We start from the raw sequence: 15,262 nt of genomic DNA, 5'->3' as shown, positions 1-15,262 counted from the left end.
CAGTTGAAAATACCTTTTTTGAGAATAATATATACAGTATAGCTCTACATGCATGTATTGTTTAATGCAGTAAAAAAAAAGGAACAGATCAAAGAATTTCAAGCAACAAATCTGTCATATGAATACAATGTTCAATAAGCTGGTTGCATCAGCATGAACACCCTAAAATTGAAACTTAATTACAGCATTCAGTCCTTTTGACACATCTCGCCTTGGCAGTATTCGCCCACTCTTTTTTGCGAAAGTGCCTCAAAATGAGTCAGACATTATGAACATTATAACCTTATGTATATGGATACAGCATCAATCCCCGTGGGAAAACACTTCCATAATGAATATAGATGTGAAAGGCCATGCCTCAGGGTCGACAGAAAGGATTTGGTCCTTTTTGTGCGCTTGAAGCCCGCTTGTGTACAGGTTTAATGGCTCAGGAGACTTACGCCGATAATCAGCTAAACCTCCAAATCAAAAGCGGGTAAGATTTTGAACATTTGCAGACGCTGCTTTCTTGTATGTTGAAGTTTAGTGGTTTGCTGTATTGATTCACCCTTGTAAACATGTTTTAATTTCATCATGTACATGGCTTTGGTTAATAAATACAGGCTTGCTGTGTAAATATATTTTATGGTTCATGCTTAAATTTTGCATGCTCATTCATGTGCACCTACTGAAACATAAACTTTTAATTTACCAACCATAAATCATCTAATAAAAGGTGCATGGCAAGATTCTTAGACAAACGTTGATTTACAGTATTGTTAAAATGTAGTTGCAATGAGCTTGCCATAAAAAATCACACTTGAATTCTTTCTCATATGCATACTTGTTTAAATCAGACTCAAATGCATATTGATGATTTTCCAAATATTTGCGTGGCCACTGGTGATTTACTCTGAAACGATGTAAAAGTGATGACAAATTAGACTCGGACAAAAACATGCATGTTATCTTCATTTAACACTCTGAATTGTCCATCGATATGTGTGAACGTGTCACAGTTTGAAAAGTCCATGATCAATTCAGCAAATTCAAAATGAACTAATGATAAAAACTGAAAACGACATCGCTCTAACAGGGTTCAGAAAAAAACGATCTCATCTGTTTTCTGGGTTTGAACCAGTATCATTATTATTGTCATTATCAGTATCTTACCCAAACCCTGAGTCATTTTCAGTCGCCAGCTCATGGCAAAATGCGTTTTTAATCGTATTAAATCAGTGCTACTCAATTTTTATTTTTTTTTTTGCAAAATCCCCTCTAGGCAAAAGAAAATGTTTTTCAATAAAAACTGTATAAGTACACCTAAAATTATATTCTTTTAATTTAACAATGAAAAAAAAATATATAAATCAACTTTCAACCAACATTAACTTTCTTTTACAGGGTTTATACAGGTCACAAGCTAGTCTGAAACTGAAAAAAAAAAACGTCTATATACTGTATTTATGTAAATGGACTTTCACTTATATAGCGCTTTTCTACCTTGGGTACTCAAAGTGCTTTACACTAACTTGTCATTTACTTACTGATGATGCATCATCAGGAGCAACTGGGGGTTCAGTGTCTTGCTCAAGGACACTTAGACATGGTCTAAAAACTTTTTTAAGAAAACTATGTAAACTTTCACTGTCTTTCTGCCAGTTACAGTTGAAGTAACACAAACACACATATGTATTTTTTCTCTATTAAATTGAATATTTAATGATCCACTGTTGTGGTATTTATGAATTATTTTAATCAATCAAACTCGCTCATCAGTCATCCTGTCCAATCAATCGCTATGGCCTGAAGTGGTTGAAAACATGGCGACTGCAATGGAGGAGGACGTTCATGAGTTTTCAAGAGAGTTGGGTAGAGACAATTTAGACCTTGCTGAGTATGTGAAAGCATGGCCAGCAGAAAACGATGTTATACAACGTCAAGTGGAGGAATTTATTAAAGTTGTTGGAGTTATTTCCGCACTTTCCGATCATGAGGTTGTCTCAAGAATGACAGGAGAAGCAAGCCACATTGGTTATCCTGCTCTTTCTTGGTTTGAATACTAGGGAAACTAATCAGGTGTTAGGACCCACTCATAAAACTTTGACGGGAGAATAAAGTCATGTGACTACTATGTGAACCAGAACCATGAATTTTAATAAATTAGATAGATAATTAAATATATTTTGAAATATATTAATTGGTAATCTAATTAGTTAATGCTGCATTTAATTAAACTGGTTTATTTCATTCATTCTATTTTTTTCGTTAATGAGACATTTAAGTAATTAACGACACTTTTAATGAAACGTGGATGGATTCAATTCCCATCGAACTCATTAATGAAACATTTATTTCCTTCCTGAAACATGTAATTAGTTAATTCATCATTTAATGAATTAATCACAATTTTATATAATTGTTTAATGGTCAATGTATTTAATTTTGGGACTTTCGGTCCCTCATACTGCACCACCTAGTGTGATGGATATGCAATTACACTTCACATGGCAAAAAGCAAAGCTGTACTCGCAGGTCTTACACCCACCCACCCCACTATTTGAAGACCGTTTTGAATATACTTGCAAAAATAATGACATAATGAAATGAATTCCAGACAAAATACCAAACTTTTTATCGCTGGGAAAAATGAAAATAGGAAAGGTATCCCTTTAATGAGATGACAAGTAGGAGGAGTGCGTTGCAGACTGCCAGAGTTGACGTCAATCGGATTGGTTAGGTGACAGCGCGAGGCCCCGCCCCCTGTGGGCCAAGGTAGAGTGTACTGCGAGGAGAGAGCGGAGGGGGGAGGGGAGGAGGAGGAGGGAAGGAGGAGGGGGGAGGAGGAGGAGGAGGAGGAGGAGGAGGAGGGAGCAGGGCGCTGAGCTGATCCCACGTGTGACGCTGTCGTTCCCGGCTCAGTAATATTCTCATAGCGGGGCTTTGCATATCTCCTGCCTGTCTGCGCGTCCCTCACTGTTACTGTAGTCCCAAGCGATAGTTCGGAATAGCTATGGAAGGAGACGGGAGTCAAGCCACATCCGGAAGCCTAAATGACTCACAACATGACCCGGGGTAAGAATCTTTGAGCTCAATTTGAAGCCGCGTTCGTGCCTCTTTTCAACATCTTGGAGAGGACTTGGACCGGCGTGCCGGATTCGTCGGGGGGCAGTTTTCGAGAGCTTTTGCACAGAGTGTCCTCCCCCCTTTTTCGAAAACACCGAGCGACACTGTCATTACGACTCGGTTCGAACGCGCTTTATCCTTTAAGGTCGCTTTTAGAAGTAGTTAGTCGTCAAAATGGCCGAACTGACATCTGGACTCACTTGTGTTGTGTCTCCCCCTTACAGTAAAATGTTTATCGGTGGCCTCAGCTGGCAAACCTCACCAGGTGAGACTGTTTTTCCCTCTCGGACACCCTTGTCCTTGTATTCCGTGTTTGTTTTCGCCTTGTTTGTTTGACTGCGTGTCGGCGGCGGCTGTCGCCGCGGTGGTGTGCAAATGCATGCGTGCACGAGCGTGCACCGTGGGGTGTCCTCGGCTTGCTCGTGTGCACGACGTTATTTCCGATCTTCGTCCATCTCAAGTCCTCTATTCGACCCCTATGCGCATCGCGGCGGTGCCGCCGGTGGAGGGGAGGGTGGGTGTGCGTGTGCATCATTATTGTTATTATTGCTTCAAATGACAGTGTGTCTTGTCTGATGACCCGATGTGTCTCCTCTGTCCACAGACAGCCTTAGAGACTATTTTAGTAAATTTGGAGAGATAAGAGAATGTATGGTGATGCGAGACCCCACGACGAAACGCTCAAGGTAAATAAAATACTCGTGTACTTTTCCTCCCACGCGGCGATATCGCTTTACTTTTGTTTCGTGGTTAATCCACTGTCTGTGTGTGTGTGTGAGTGTGTGTTTGTGTGCGAACGTGCGTGCGCGCGCGCGCGCCTGCGTGTGGCTTCACAGCGAGCCAGATAAGCTTAAATGCTCGCCGCTGTAAAGCTGCGACCGAATGCAATTTGACATTGACTTTGTGACTGCAGCACGGTGTGGCGAATAGCGTGCTCACTTTCAGTTTCTGCCACAGGACGTCCGCAATCTGGATGATAAACACATGCACTGTACCGCGACTGTCTTAACAAGAAACAAATACTGTAAAGATAGCGAGGTCACGCAATGCCGTGTAGTTTGGTTTGGAAATAAGCACGGGCTCTATTTTGTTTTGCACGCTCGCGTTTTGACACTGTTGTTGTTTTTCCTCTTTTGCCTTGCAGAGGATTTGGCTTTGTTACATTTACAGACGCTGCCAGCGTAGAAAAAGTCTTAGCTCAGCAACACCACGAATTAGACTCAAAGACGGTGAGTTCATTTCTTTTGACATTTTTGTAAGAACATTTTAATTTCTGCGGCTGAATGTGCTTCGAATGGCCGATGGGGAAATCCCGCTCCGCTCAAGGTCATGAATAAGGGCTAAATAAATGCACGATGGTACTTTCGCCGCTAATCCTGGCAATAAAACGCGGCTCCACTGTGAATATTATGTGTGCATGTTCACTTCTCGGGATGAATGGGGCAGACACGCCCCCTCTTGACTTCCGCTCCACATGCAGAACGCACTCACATTCGTGCGTCAAGTACAACTTGCTACTGTGTCATCGCGTATTTGTAAAAAGGGAGAAAGGGTTCAAAACACACCCCCGAAAATGTTTACAATATGCTTAATGGAGGTGCTCAAATGTTTTGCTTTAGTCTAATATTATATGTGGGTTGAATTTACTCATGATAAATAAATAAATTAAATAAATAAATAAACACTCATTCATGATTAGCTGCTTCATGCTGGGTGAAAATTTGCCGGGCGATGAATAATTTAACAGTCATTTTTGAAAGATGTCTGGATAGAGACAGCATAAATGGTTTTTCGTCTTTAAAATGTACATGTCTGGGACTACCCTGGAATCTAATTCTACATATTGAGAAAGCTTTTTAATTGTCAATTTCAGTACCCCGAATAAATATTTATTGATGATTATTTTAAAATGGAAAAATATATACACTGCACAAAGGTGTTGGTATCATTCCGAAATGTAATTTAAACGAATATAAGAGGCATTTAGTTTGGGTTTGCTTTGAAATGAGCCTCTTTCCCACAGTAGTTGCGCTTGTCATGTAGCTGCTAAATTGCCTTAAGCTCTATTTATGTGCTATTGGGTGTGAGGGTGATAAGATCACACTTTGTTCCATATGTTTCCAATTAGTAGCCACCAAGAGAAGACAGAAGTTCTTGAGAGCTAAATGAACAGCGAGTTACGACTGATGCTATCAAGCAACTGTAAAATTGTACAGATTTAGATGGTGCCTCAACAGACAAGGTATTTTACGTTGTCTGTGAAATATTGAACCGGAGTTGACCGTTAGAACTCTTCTACTGTGGGGTTGACGCTGTGCTGCCAGCAGCTCACTAGAAACTGAAGTGAAATTCCAGGAAGGAGTTAAATTCCTTGGGTACTTTTTAATTATTCCCTTAAGCTCTTCATAGGATTTAACCTGAGGACCTTGGGCTCATTCAGTATACAGTACCTCCAGCTGACTTAGTGTAAGAGCTCGCCTCGCTGTAAACATTCATCTTACTCAGCCTAGAGGACCACATCTAAGACCCTGTACTCAAACAAACCAGTCTGTTTTTATAAGTAGAAAATATTTGTTTTTTTTTAGGTGGCTTGAATCTGTTTTTACCCTAGTTTAAACGAGTGCAAACAATGTCGCTTTATCCATTTGAAGACATAATACCACAGTATTTTGAAAATCATATATATATATATATATATATATATATATATATATATATATATATATATATATTAACATAAAAAACAATCAGGCAATTTAGTACTCTGTATGTAAGGTGGTTATTAAAAATCAAGGCTATTGGTTAAAGGTGGTGAGGCAAACATTTTTTTCACACTTTTAACTCTGTCTATCATCTAAACTTTTTATTAATTTTTTCAAATAGCTTCGCAGGCCATGTCAATATGTATTTGTAGTATATTCCAGAGGCTGCGAAATTTGGATGGCGAGCCGCAAAAATGTGGACGGAGGGCCACAAATTGCCTCTCAGCCGTGTTTTGGAAACCTCTGATGTTAGGTTTGAGGTCATGCCTGTCCAGTATTCAATCGTTGCTTGTGTGAGTATGTCACCGTCATAACAGTAATGGAGGGTAGTGGTAAATTCTTTTAACACATTATTATTAAAAAAAAAAAGTATTTATAAAGCAAAGCCATCAAAATAATTGAATCCAAATAGATCAAATTAATCGACAGCTTTTTAATAAGTGAGTAATGGTTTAGCGCAATGGACTTCAAATGATGGAAATCCTCAAATTTGAGCCTCACCGCAATAATTATTCAGGTTTCTGTAGTCCTTCATGAAAGTTTGATTTATCTTTTGTGTTTAGTTTGTGAAAAGATGACTGAACAAGTGACAGATTCAGTTTCATAAAGGGTGGCTGAGTACATCATTAGTCTCGCTTGTGTAATAGTGTTCAGTTGATGTTTCATTGTGTTTTTTTTTTTTCTTATCTGTAACAATACAAAATAAACAGAGATAATTGGTAAATAGAATCTAAATAAGGGTGAAAAGGTTTGGTAATATCCTAAAATGCAAAATGACATTTTATTCATTTAATCAATAGAATAATCAATAGAATAATAACCTGAAAATATTCAATCGTCACAGTCCTCGATTAAAGTTTGTATTTAAACTGTAGTATCGGGTTTAGTCAAAATTTGAAATCTGCAAAAGTTGCTGAAAGCATTGTTTTGCTTCTGAGAAATCGTAGGTCCAAATGCATGTGTGTAGTTTATTTATTTTTTTAAAGAATGACAACAATGACAAGTATCAAGATATGTTCAATTCCACAACAATTCTATGTTTTTATCCTCTTTTGAATACTGTTCCTCCGTAGTTTTATATTTCAAATGAAATTTGCGTTCGTGGGTCATTTTTATAGTTTGTAGTTTTTTTTTTTCTAGCTTTATCTTGGGTAAAAAAAAAACAAACAAAATATTTACCTCGACATTTCAATCACCATGAATGGCAAAACAGACGCATTTCCACACCTTTTTGGAGCTGCGATCAAAATCAGTGGACACAAAGTTGATAATAATGGAATGTATAGACATTAAAACACAGTCCTCTGTAGTATGCTCAAATCATTTGAATTTGAATTCAAAAATTAATATTAATGAATATTTCACATATTTTGCAGACCTGTGTTTTACCATACAGCCATGCATACTACATTTATTTTCTGCACTGTAGTTATTTATTTGATTATTGACATTTCTGCACTCTTTTTGAAATGAGGAGAACTGTATTATTTCTAAACTTAAATAAACAAACAAAAAAGGAGATTATCCTTGTTTGAGGGGACATGCTGAGAACGAGAGGAGAAAAGATCAGCTGGACTCAAAAGGGAAATACTCGCTCAATGTCTTCAAATCCTATTCCATGTGGAAGCTTTGACCATTATCACTCTCTATAGCTAACTTTTTATAGACCCACTATTAAATAATAAAACTTTACTTGCAGTTCAGGGAAATGAAAGGTTCAACACCAATCAATGTTTTCCTTTTTAAAATTTTTTTGCATTGTACAATAATCTTGATTTTTAGTTACTTCAATAATTCAACACCTCAAAAACAAATAAACAAACAAAAAAAACATCATTTAGTATCTGTCAAAAAGTATACATCCTGGACATGTTTGCATCACAAATTAAACTTCTCATCACACCCAAATGTGCATCTGATTACATGATAACGTTTGTGTAATTTTCCAATTTAACTCATGCAGTGATTAAAATAAGACTTGAAAGGGGTTATTGCTTTGTAAAGGTTTTATTAAAAATAAAAATGCAAGACTTTTTTCATGAAATACAGTTTTCCAGTCTGTATCTTACTATGACATGATCTTAAGGGGGACTAAGATAAGCATTTGTGGTGGGCCGATTATGGCCCTTCATACATGGGCCAAAAATAATCTGGCTAAATGGCCGATATTTATTACCTTCACACTCTCACCATTTACTCTAATACAAATAACACAGATATCATTCTGTTTTTCACACATAACTCCTATACCAGAATATATATATATATATATATATATATATATATATATATATATATGTATATGTATATATATATATATATATATATATATATATATATGTATATATATATATATATATATATATATATATATGTATACATATATATATATATATATATATATATATGTATATATATATATATGTATACATATATATATATATATATATATATATATATATGTATATATATATATGTATACATATATATATATATATATATATATATATGTATATATATATATATATGTATATATATATATATATATATATATATGTATATATATATATATATATGTATATATATATATGTATATATATATGTATATATATATAAGTAATTTGTCATTCAAGCAAAGCAAATTCAAGCAAATCTTAATATTTACAAGCAAGGATTTTATGAGCAATGCAGGAATGTGCAAAGAATTCACCTAGATGTTACTACTTTACATATGACCCAAAATCATTTTTTTGGGGAATAATTACAATCCTTAAGGATATATTGCAATAAATTAATCATGTATGTGTTAAATATGAGGACCGCACACACATACTGGATTAGAAGAACTAATGTTCTTATAACCGTTAATTATGCCACGCAAGGCATTATGTTAATCAAAGTTAAGTTTCTTTGTTTTTTGATAAAATATTTACTGTTGAGCTGTGCTATTTGTGAAGAAAAGGTACCAGGCTAGCCTTTTAACAGTGAAAATCCTCATATAATCGTGCATCCCAACATGCATTGGGAGGAAAACAAAAGATATTTTACTTGTTATATTTTTTTCTGCGGAAAATTGGTAATCTGTGTTGTTTTTTTTTGAAAATAGTCTCATGGTCAGACTTTTTTGGTGCCTTTCAGGCCATAATTAGGAGGGAAAATGTCATACATGACTGAGATATGTAGAAATGGATTTATTGAGCTTAAGCTCTTTTGTTATTCAGATCATGATTTGACTGCTTGATTGACACAGCAGCCTTGCGACGCCATCCTGATGACTCAGAACACATTCAGAAATAGATATTTCCCAGCTGCTAATGTGCTGTCGAAACGTGCCGCGGAATAGAAGAAACCTGAGGCAGCTGCCTGCGTGTTCTTCCTCACCATTAGTCACCGGCCGCTCTCTTGCTCTTGTGTTTGCTCAACAATCGCAACATCACCATGCATTAGGATCCGTCATATCTCTTGCACGGTTGCTCAGCACAAAACCAAAGAAAAGGGCAGACTTGCAAACATTCTTGATTTGTGTGCAGATGTTTGATTTGGATAGTAGCGCCTGACGTCCAGTGAATTCTTCCTGTCACGGGTCACCTTGAGCGAGCCGCGGGGGCTGTGACTGCGAACGAGCTGAGTCATATTATCAGCGTTCATAGAGCGAACGTGGAAATCATTCCTCGTTCGAAATTATTACTCCGATTATAGCCCAAAAACTACGATCTCGATTTGAATCGATTCTAATGGAAGAAATGGACCAAGCAAGTATTTATTTAAAAGTTTCTTGATTTATTAAAAAAAAAAAAACAACAACAAGACATTACGTGGAAAATATTAAGATAAAGAAATGAATTCTGATTTAAAATCATTTCAAGTAAATCTAAAATGTAATTTAAAAGTACGTACAGTAGCCTAAGGACAGCACAAGTTAAAAACTTCTTACATAGTCACACACAGATGAAACACATTATGAAAAAAAACAAAACTACACAAAGTGAAATTCTAATGTGGTGTAATTTTCATAGCTTGTGCATAACTTGCTTAAAGAAATAGGAGATTTAATTTGTTATTTGCAGCACTAAAAAGTTAATATTCTAACTGTAATTAATTAACTCTTCATGATGTAATTTTATGTTTTTAAGAGCCTAGACATTCAGTTGCAGATGCTTAATTGTATACATAAATTTTTTCAAATATTTTCAAGTGTTAACCCCCACACAGACTCGACTATTAATACGAATAATATCTATAAAAATTGTATACCCAAAACTGTATCTTTTTTTAACATTAATAAAAGAAAATGCAATATAAATCAACTTTCAACAACTGTTAATTAATTTTTACAGTGTTTATATGGGTTACAGCTTAGTCCAAAACAGAAAAAAAATACCGCCCATTTGAAAAGCACTGGCCAAAAAAATGGACTGGTATTAAAATAAATAATTATGGACAAAATACAATTTTTTAGTCCTTAAAATGGCTAAAAAGTGGACTATCCCTTGAAATGCCACAACTAAGTAATTATTATATATTGTAAACATATGAATCACCAAATCAATCCAAGAAATCGAATTTGTTGTCCAGGCCTAACCAGAATTTATTTAGTGCACACAAAACAGTTCTGATTTTCTTTGCAAACTTGATTCCAGTCTGGAGCTTCAGGTTTATTGTTGGGCGCTGTTGAATCTATCTTAAAGGAAAATAAAGCATAAAAATAGCCGGCACCACAATCCTCATGTTATTCTTTACAGTATATATATTTTTGTGCACTTTTTTTTCCCAAGTGGTTATGAAAACACTTGGATGGAGATATGAACGAGACATATGGGGAAGCACTGCCTCGGGCATCACAACACACATGCTGGTAATTCAGAACATATTTCTCATTTCCCCCATTGCTTTGTTCAAAATATGTTTGCCCCTGACGATGTTTTGGAGCTCGGGCGGGCTTCGACACTTGCAGAACACTTTACAAGGCAGCAGATTTATTGCTGGAAGATTGATTGCACGTTGATTGTTATAATCCAGCCAAAATAACTGATATAAAAAGTCTACACAACACCATTAAATGCCTTTTTTCATGAAAAAACACTGTGTAGGTCTGGAAATATATGAAATGACATCTTTTTGTTGTTATTATCCACCACAACATATGCTGGAAACCCGTGCTCCTAATGATCAAAAAATATAGAATTATTTTATAAAAGTATACATATTGTATGCACTTATTTATCCATATTAGTCGTCCTGTGTTGAGGTAGGGAAGAACACATTTTAAAGCATATTAGATTAAAAAAAAATCATTTTACAGAAAAGAGTTGTTTTACAATGCAAATTGATTATTTAAAAAAATAAATGAAAAATTCAGTGAGCAAGTTATGTTTAAAAATTGAATTTAATTACATTAATTAAAATATAATTTTGTTGAATGCTTGGAATAATATTTTACTAATAAACATCTGAAGTTTCATGTAAGACAAGACAGTCATCCATTCAACTCTGAAAAGTATTAGCATCTTTTTTTAACGTGTAAAAATGTGGACTAAATTAAATGAGGACATAAAAATGAGCATTCATATAAAACAATTTTGAAGATACGGACAATTGATTTTGCAAGTATTTTGATATGTACTGTAAATATCTCTGTACAAGAATATGGGCCCATATAATGTATGTATCTAGGCCACATGTTTATTTGTACATGTGCTCTCATAGTAAAACTGTATTTTTATAATGGATGGCTGCAGCTAAAATTCTTTCACTCTTCAAAATTGCATGGCAATATCTGATGAAGGTTTTTATGGTTTTTGAAAATATTATAATGGAATGAGGGGCTTGAGCATGATAAGTTCTGCTTCTTTCCGGCCTTTTGCATTTCATCATTTGAAGCCTCATTCATTTTACTTGTCATGCTGTTTTTATTTTTGTGAAGTTTTAATTCCATATTTTATTTGTTGAAATCATTTTATCGTATTTACTTCTATTTATGCATATTTTAATCTTTCTTAAACGTCTCTTATATCAAATGTTCACAATTTAGCAAATTTTGAAATTTTCTATTTTCAAAATGATGATTTATTGAAATTAATTGAATTTATTGACCAGCTCTAGGAATGGGGTATTTTGACTTTTTGCTTTTTTTCTGTATTTCTCTTTAAATAACTCGAACAAAATGTTGGCAAAAAAAAAAAAGCAATAATAATTCTCATAGAAAATGCAGGTAATCATCGAAAGCAAAACTAATGCCGAATCACCACGATGGTCTTGGTCTGGAAGAGAAATGTCAAACTAATGAAAATTTGATGTGCCTTCAGTCATATTTTCCCCAAACTGTTGGCCCTATTTCGAACGTAGCAATTCTGCGTCGTCCACAAGTGACCCTAGATGACCTTTGACTTGTGGCATAGATGTTTTGGATGGATCCGAGAATAAAATTAAGGCAGTCCAGAAGAAATCCACCGCGTATTCGTCGCATAGAATTTGGAAAGAAAGTCAAATCAATGATGTGAACTCGGATGCGCCCTTGCATTAGCAGGGCACTGTCTTGTAGTTAATTACGGCTGAAAGTGTGATTAGTTCATGCTGCTTCTGTCGTCTATGTACTATTGGTGGGGGGGCTGTGTCTGACTGTTTCTCTTTGAGCTGATTCCTTGATTCCACTTCATACATCATTTTCTCTCTCTTGATGTCAGAAAATGACTGAATGTGTTTCCCGTGCTCATCACAATGGCTCGAATGGTGTAACAATTAGCCATTGTTTTTCATGTTAATACTGAAATTGATGTCACATTATTATTAGTGTAATTTTTAGACTGTAAGGCATTACTTTTTTCTCTCGCTTTGAACACTGCAATTGATAGTCCAGTGCACCTATCTGATTTTTTTTACTAGCCACCAGAGGGCAATCTCCCAGTAAACAAATAGAGAAAGAGTTTGAACTGCTATTTTACTTGCCACAAGGGGGCACTCTCCAGTAATAAACATAATCAGGCATTTTACTGTTGAATTGGTGCAGTATTCTAACATTCCTAGTGTGTCAAAATGTGAAGGTATGCTCCATCTGTGATGAAGTTGTGTGTGTGCCCCTCTTATTTCTAAACATGCAGGCATGTTGTGTCTATGTTGAAGGTGTGATGTTACTATAACCAGGCAGTTGGAAAAAACAAGTTTAAATAAAAGCAAAAACATAAAAACAAAACCTACCGTATTTCAGTGTAGACATTTGATGTTCCAACCTGCTGTTTATAATATGGTTCAGTTTACATTCTGAAAAATATAGTATTTACTTGCATTCAAACACAATTATTGATTTGGACCTTGATTAATTTCTGATTTGTAAGAAATGGGACCAATTTTTGTCTGAAAAGTAAATTCTCATTCCGTTTTAAAATGAAATCAAACCCAAATGAAAAACGTAAGCCAACATTAAAGCATACGTTGATGTGTCATTTGATATATTTCTTAAGCACTGTATGATTATCGAAATTACTAAGACAATAAACCTTTCCTGCTCCGCTGTCAGACAAAAATTGTCATTGCAGGTTTGCACTACCTCGTCCACCAATAAATGGCCAAGATACTGATGCATATTTTTAGAAAAGGTCAATGTGTTTGTTGTCTCTGACTTTGGTGAAATTCTTATTATTGATTTAGGAACGTAACAAACGGCTTCTTTCGGGAGTTATTCAGCCGTAAAGATCAGCACAGATTGACAGGCCTGATATGAATCATTTATGCTTTAATTTCATGTCCATTCTGTTTGCTATCACACGCAAACACCTGTGGAACTCCTCATAGCCCTAAATTGGGAGAAGCTGCACACTTTGATAAGGCTTTTCCTTTAAGCTTAAACACCGTGCCGTTGTGCGAGGGCAGATATGTGTTAATCAGAGTTTACCCAAGAGCTGCATTGATATACAGACTTTTTTTTTTTTTTTTTTTTTTTAGTGTAAGATTCCTCAGATATGAGTCGTTTCTCCCGCTGGTCTCACTCGGTAGCTGCGCTGCAACAAGATAAAAGATGGTGGGTTAGTGGCTGTGGGGAGGTCGCGACCTCTTGGTCTATTCTCATTTTTATTACTTTGACACTGCAGATTGTGATGATGTCTCGAGGGGACCCACTTTTGTTCCCCGTGTGGCACTATTTACACAAAGCACAAGTAGAAATTTAGCAACCGTACAAATGTGCGTTTCTCAATGATGCGACAATTGCAGTGCTTTATAAAATCAACTGTAATACAGAAGTGAGGGGCTGCCAATAGGAATAAACATTTTTGAATGGCAAACTTGTTTGAACATACTATCTATCATCTATCTATGAATTTCTATGAATATCTATGAATTTGAAATGACGTTTGAATGTTTTTGAAAATATATTGGAACATACGTTCAAACATACTTTTAGGCTGAATGCTAAAACCATTAAATTTATCCCCATAATGCTACAGGGTGCATTATGGGTAAAATGCAATATTATTGCAAATTAACTCAAAAGAGTATTCAAAGGTATTGCCAGGAATATTTGAATATATTTGCAAGAGTGTTCTAGCCTATTTGCAAGTACATTCAAACATGTTGTACATTCAAACAATATGTTTGTGTACGTTTCTTTTGAGGCTAAAAGCTAAAACCATAGCATTTGTTCCCATTATTTCACTGGGTGCATTATGGGTAAAATGGTATATTTAACCATTTTGCTTAAAAGGTTATTCAAGAGCAATTGCAAGAATGCTTGAACATATTTTCAAGTACCTGTATGACTGAACCAATTTGCAAATACGTTTGAACAATTTTTAGGCTAAATACTAATAAAACATTTGTTCCCATGATGCCAAAGGGTGCATAATATGTAAAATGCTATATTTTAGCATCAGGCTTCAAAGGGTACTCAAATATATTGGCAAGAATATTTTATGATATGCAATTATGTTCAAATGTATGTGCAAGCACACGCTACGGTATACGTGTTTGGAAGTCTGTTCAATGTTTCAAATTACAAGTGCGTTCAAACATATTTTCATGTGCTTTTGAAATGTGCTTTTTGCATGTACGTTTGAACATATTTGCAAGTGTGTTTGAAGAAATTTGTACATACTGCATGTTTGAACACATTTGCAAAGAGGCCCCCCCCACGTTCTGTCGGTACAGTAACGTAACAACCCAATGACCTTCCCACTTTCACGGGTTGAAAACAATAAACAAAAGGTAAATGCCGTGTGTTAAGCTTCTTAATAGCGTTACTTGCCCGCAGTTGCGCAGATAATCCTGTAACCAATAAAACTTAATGTTCCAAGGTGGAAGCACATTCCCATTCGCAGCGTATTGTTCCTTCTATTTCAGGAGGGGCTTTTAACTATCTGCTTACTGGTTAGTTTACGTGTGAGCTGTTAAAGTGGACTTTCCCC

General features: G+C 35.6%; 1 protein-coding gene across 14 annotated transcripts in view; it reads left to right on the top strand.

Moving 5' to 3' along the window:
- The first annotated feature begins 2,856 nt into the window (after positions 1-2,856).
- Positions 2,857-15,262, top strand: part of LOC148408866 (RNA-binding protein Musashi homolog 2) — a 274,095-nt gene continuing 261,689 nt past the window's right edge. For 8 of the 14 annotated variants that reach the window (XM_088440593.1, XM_088440587.1, XM_088440590.1 and 5 more), the window contains exons 1-3: positions 3,419-3,619; positions 3,710-3,791; positions 4,250-4,334. In XM_088440593.1, the coding sequence (XP_088296719.1) occupies positions 3,481-3,619; positions 3,710-3,791; positions 4,250-4,334 (306 nt within the window). In that variant the 5' untranslated portion in view covers positions 3,419-3,480. Of the gene's footprint in view, positions 3,055-3,329; positions 3,371-3,418; positions 3,620-3,709; positions 3,792-4,249; positions 4,335-15,262 lie in introns of those variants that run through there. The other 6 variants (XM_088440594.1, XM_088440588.1, XM_088440589.1 and 3 more) reach the window with 1 other exon arrangement.

The sequence above is a fragment of the Hippichthys cyanospilos genome, chromosome 18, assembly GCF_059441005.1.
Source record: "Hippichthys cyanospilos isolate Australia breed blue-spotted pipefish chromosome 18, RoL_Hcya_1.0, whole genome shotgun sequence".
NCBI classification, from domain to species: domain Eukaryota; kingdom Metazoa; phylum Chordata; class Actinopteri; order Syngnathiformes; family Syngnathidae; genus Hippichthys; species Hippichthys cyanospilos.
The sequence above is the reverse complement of the archived record's forward strand: the minus strand, read 5'-3'. Positions and strand labels throughout refer to the sequence as shown.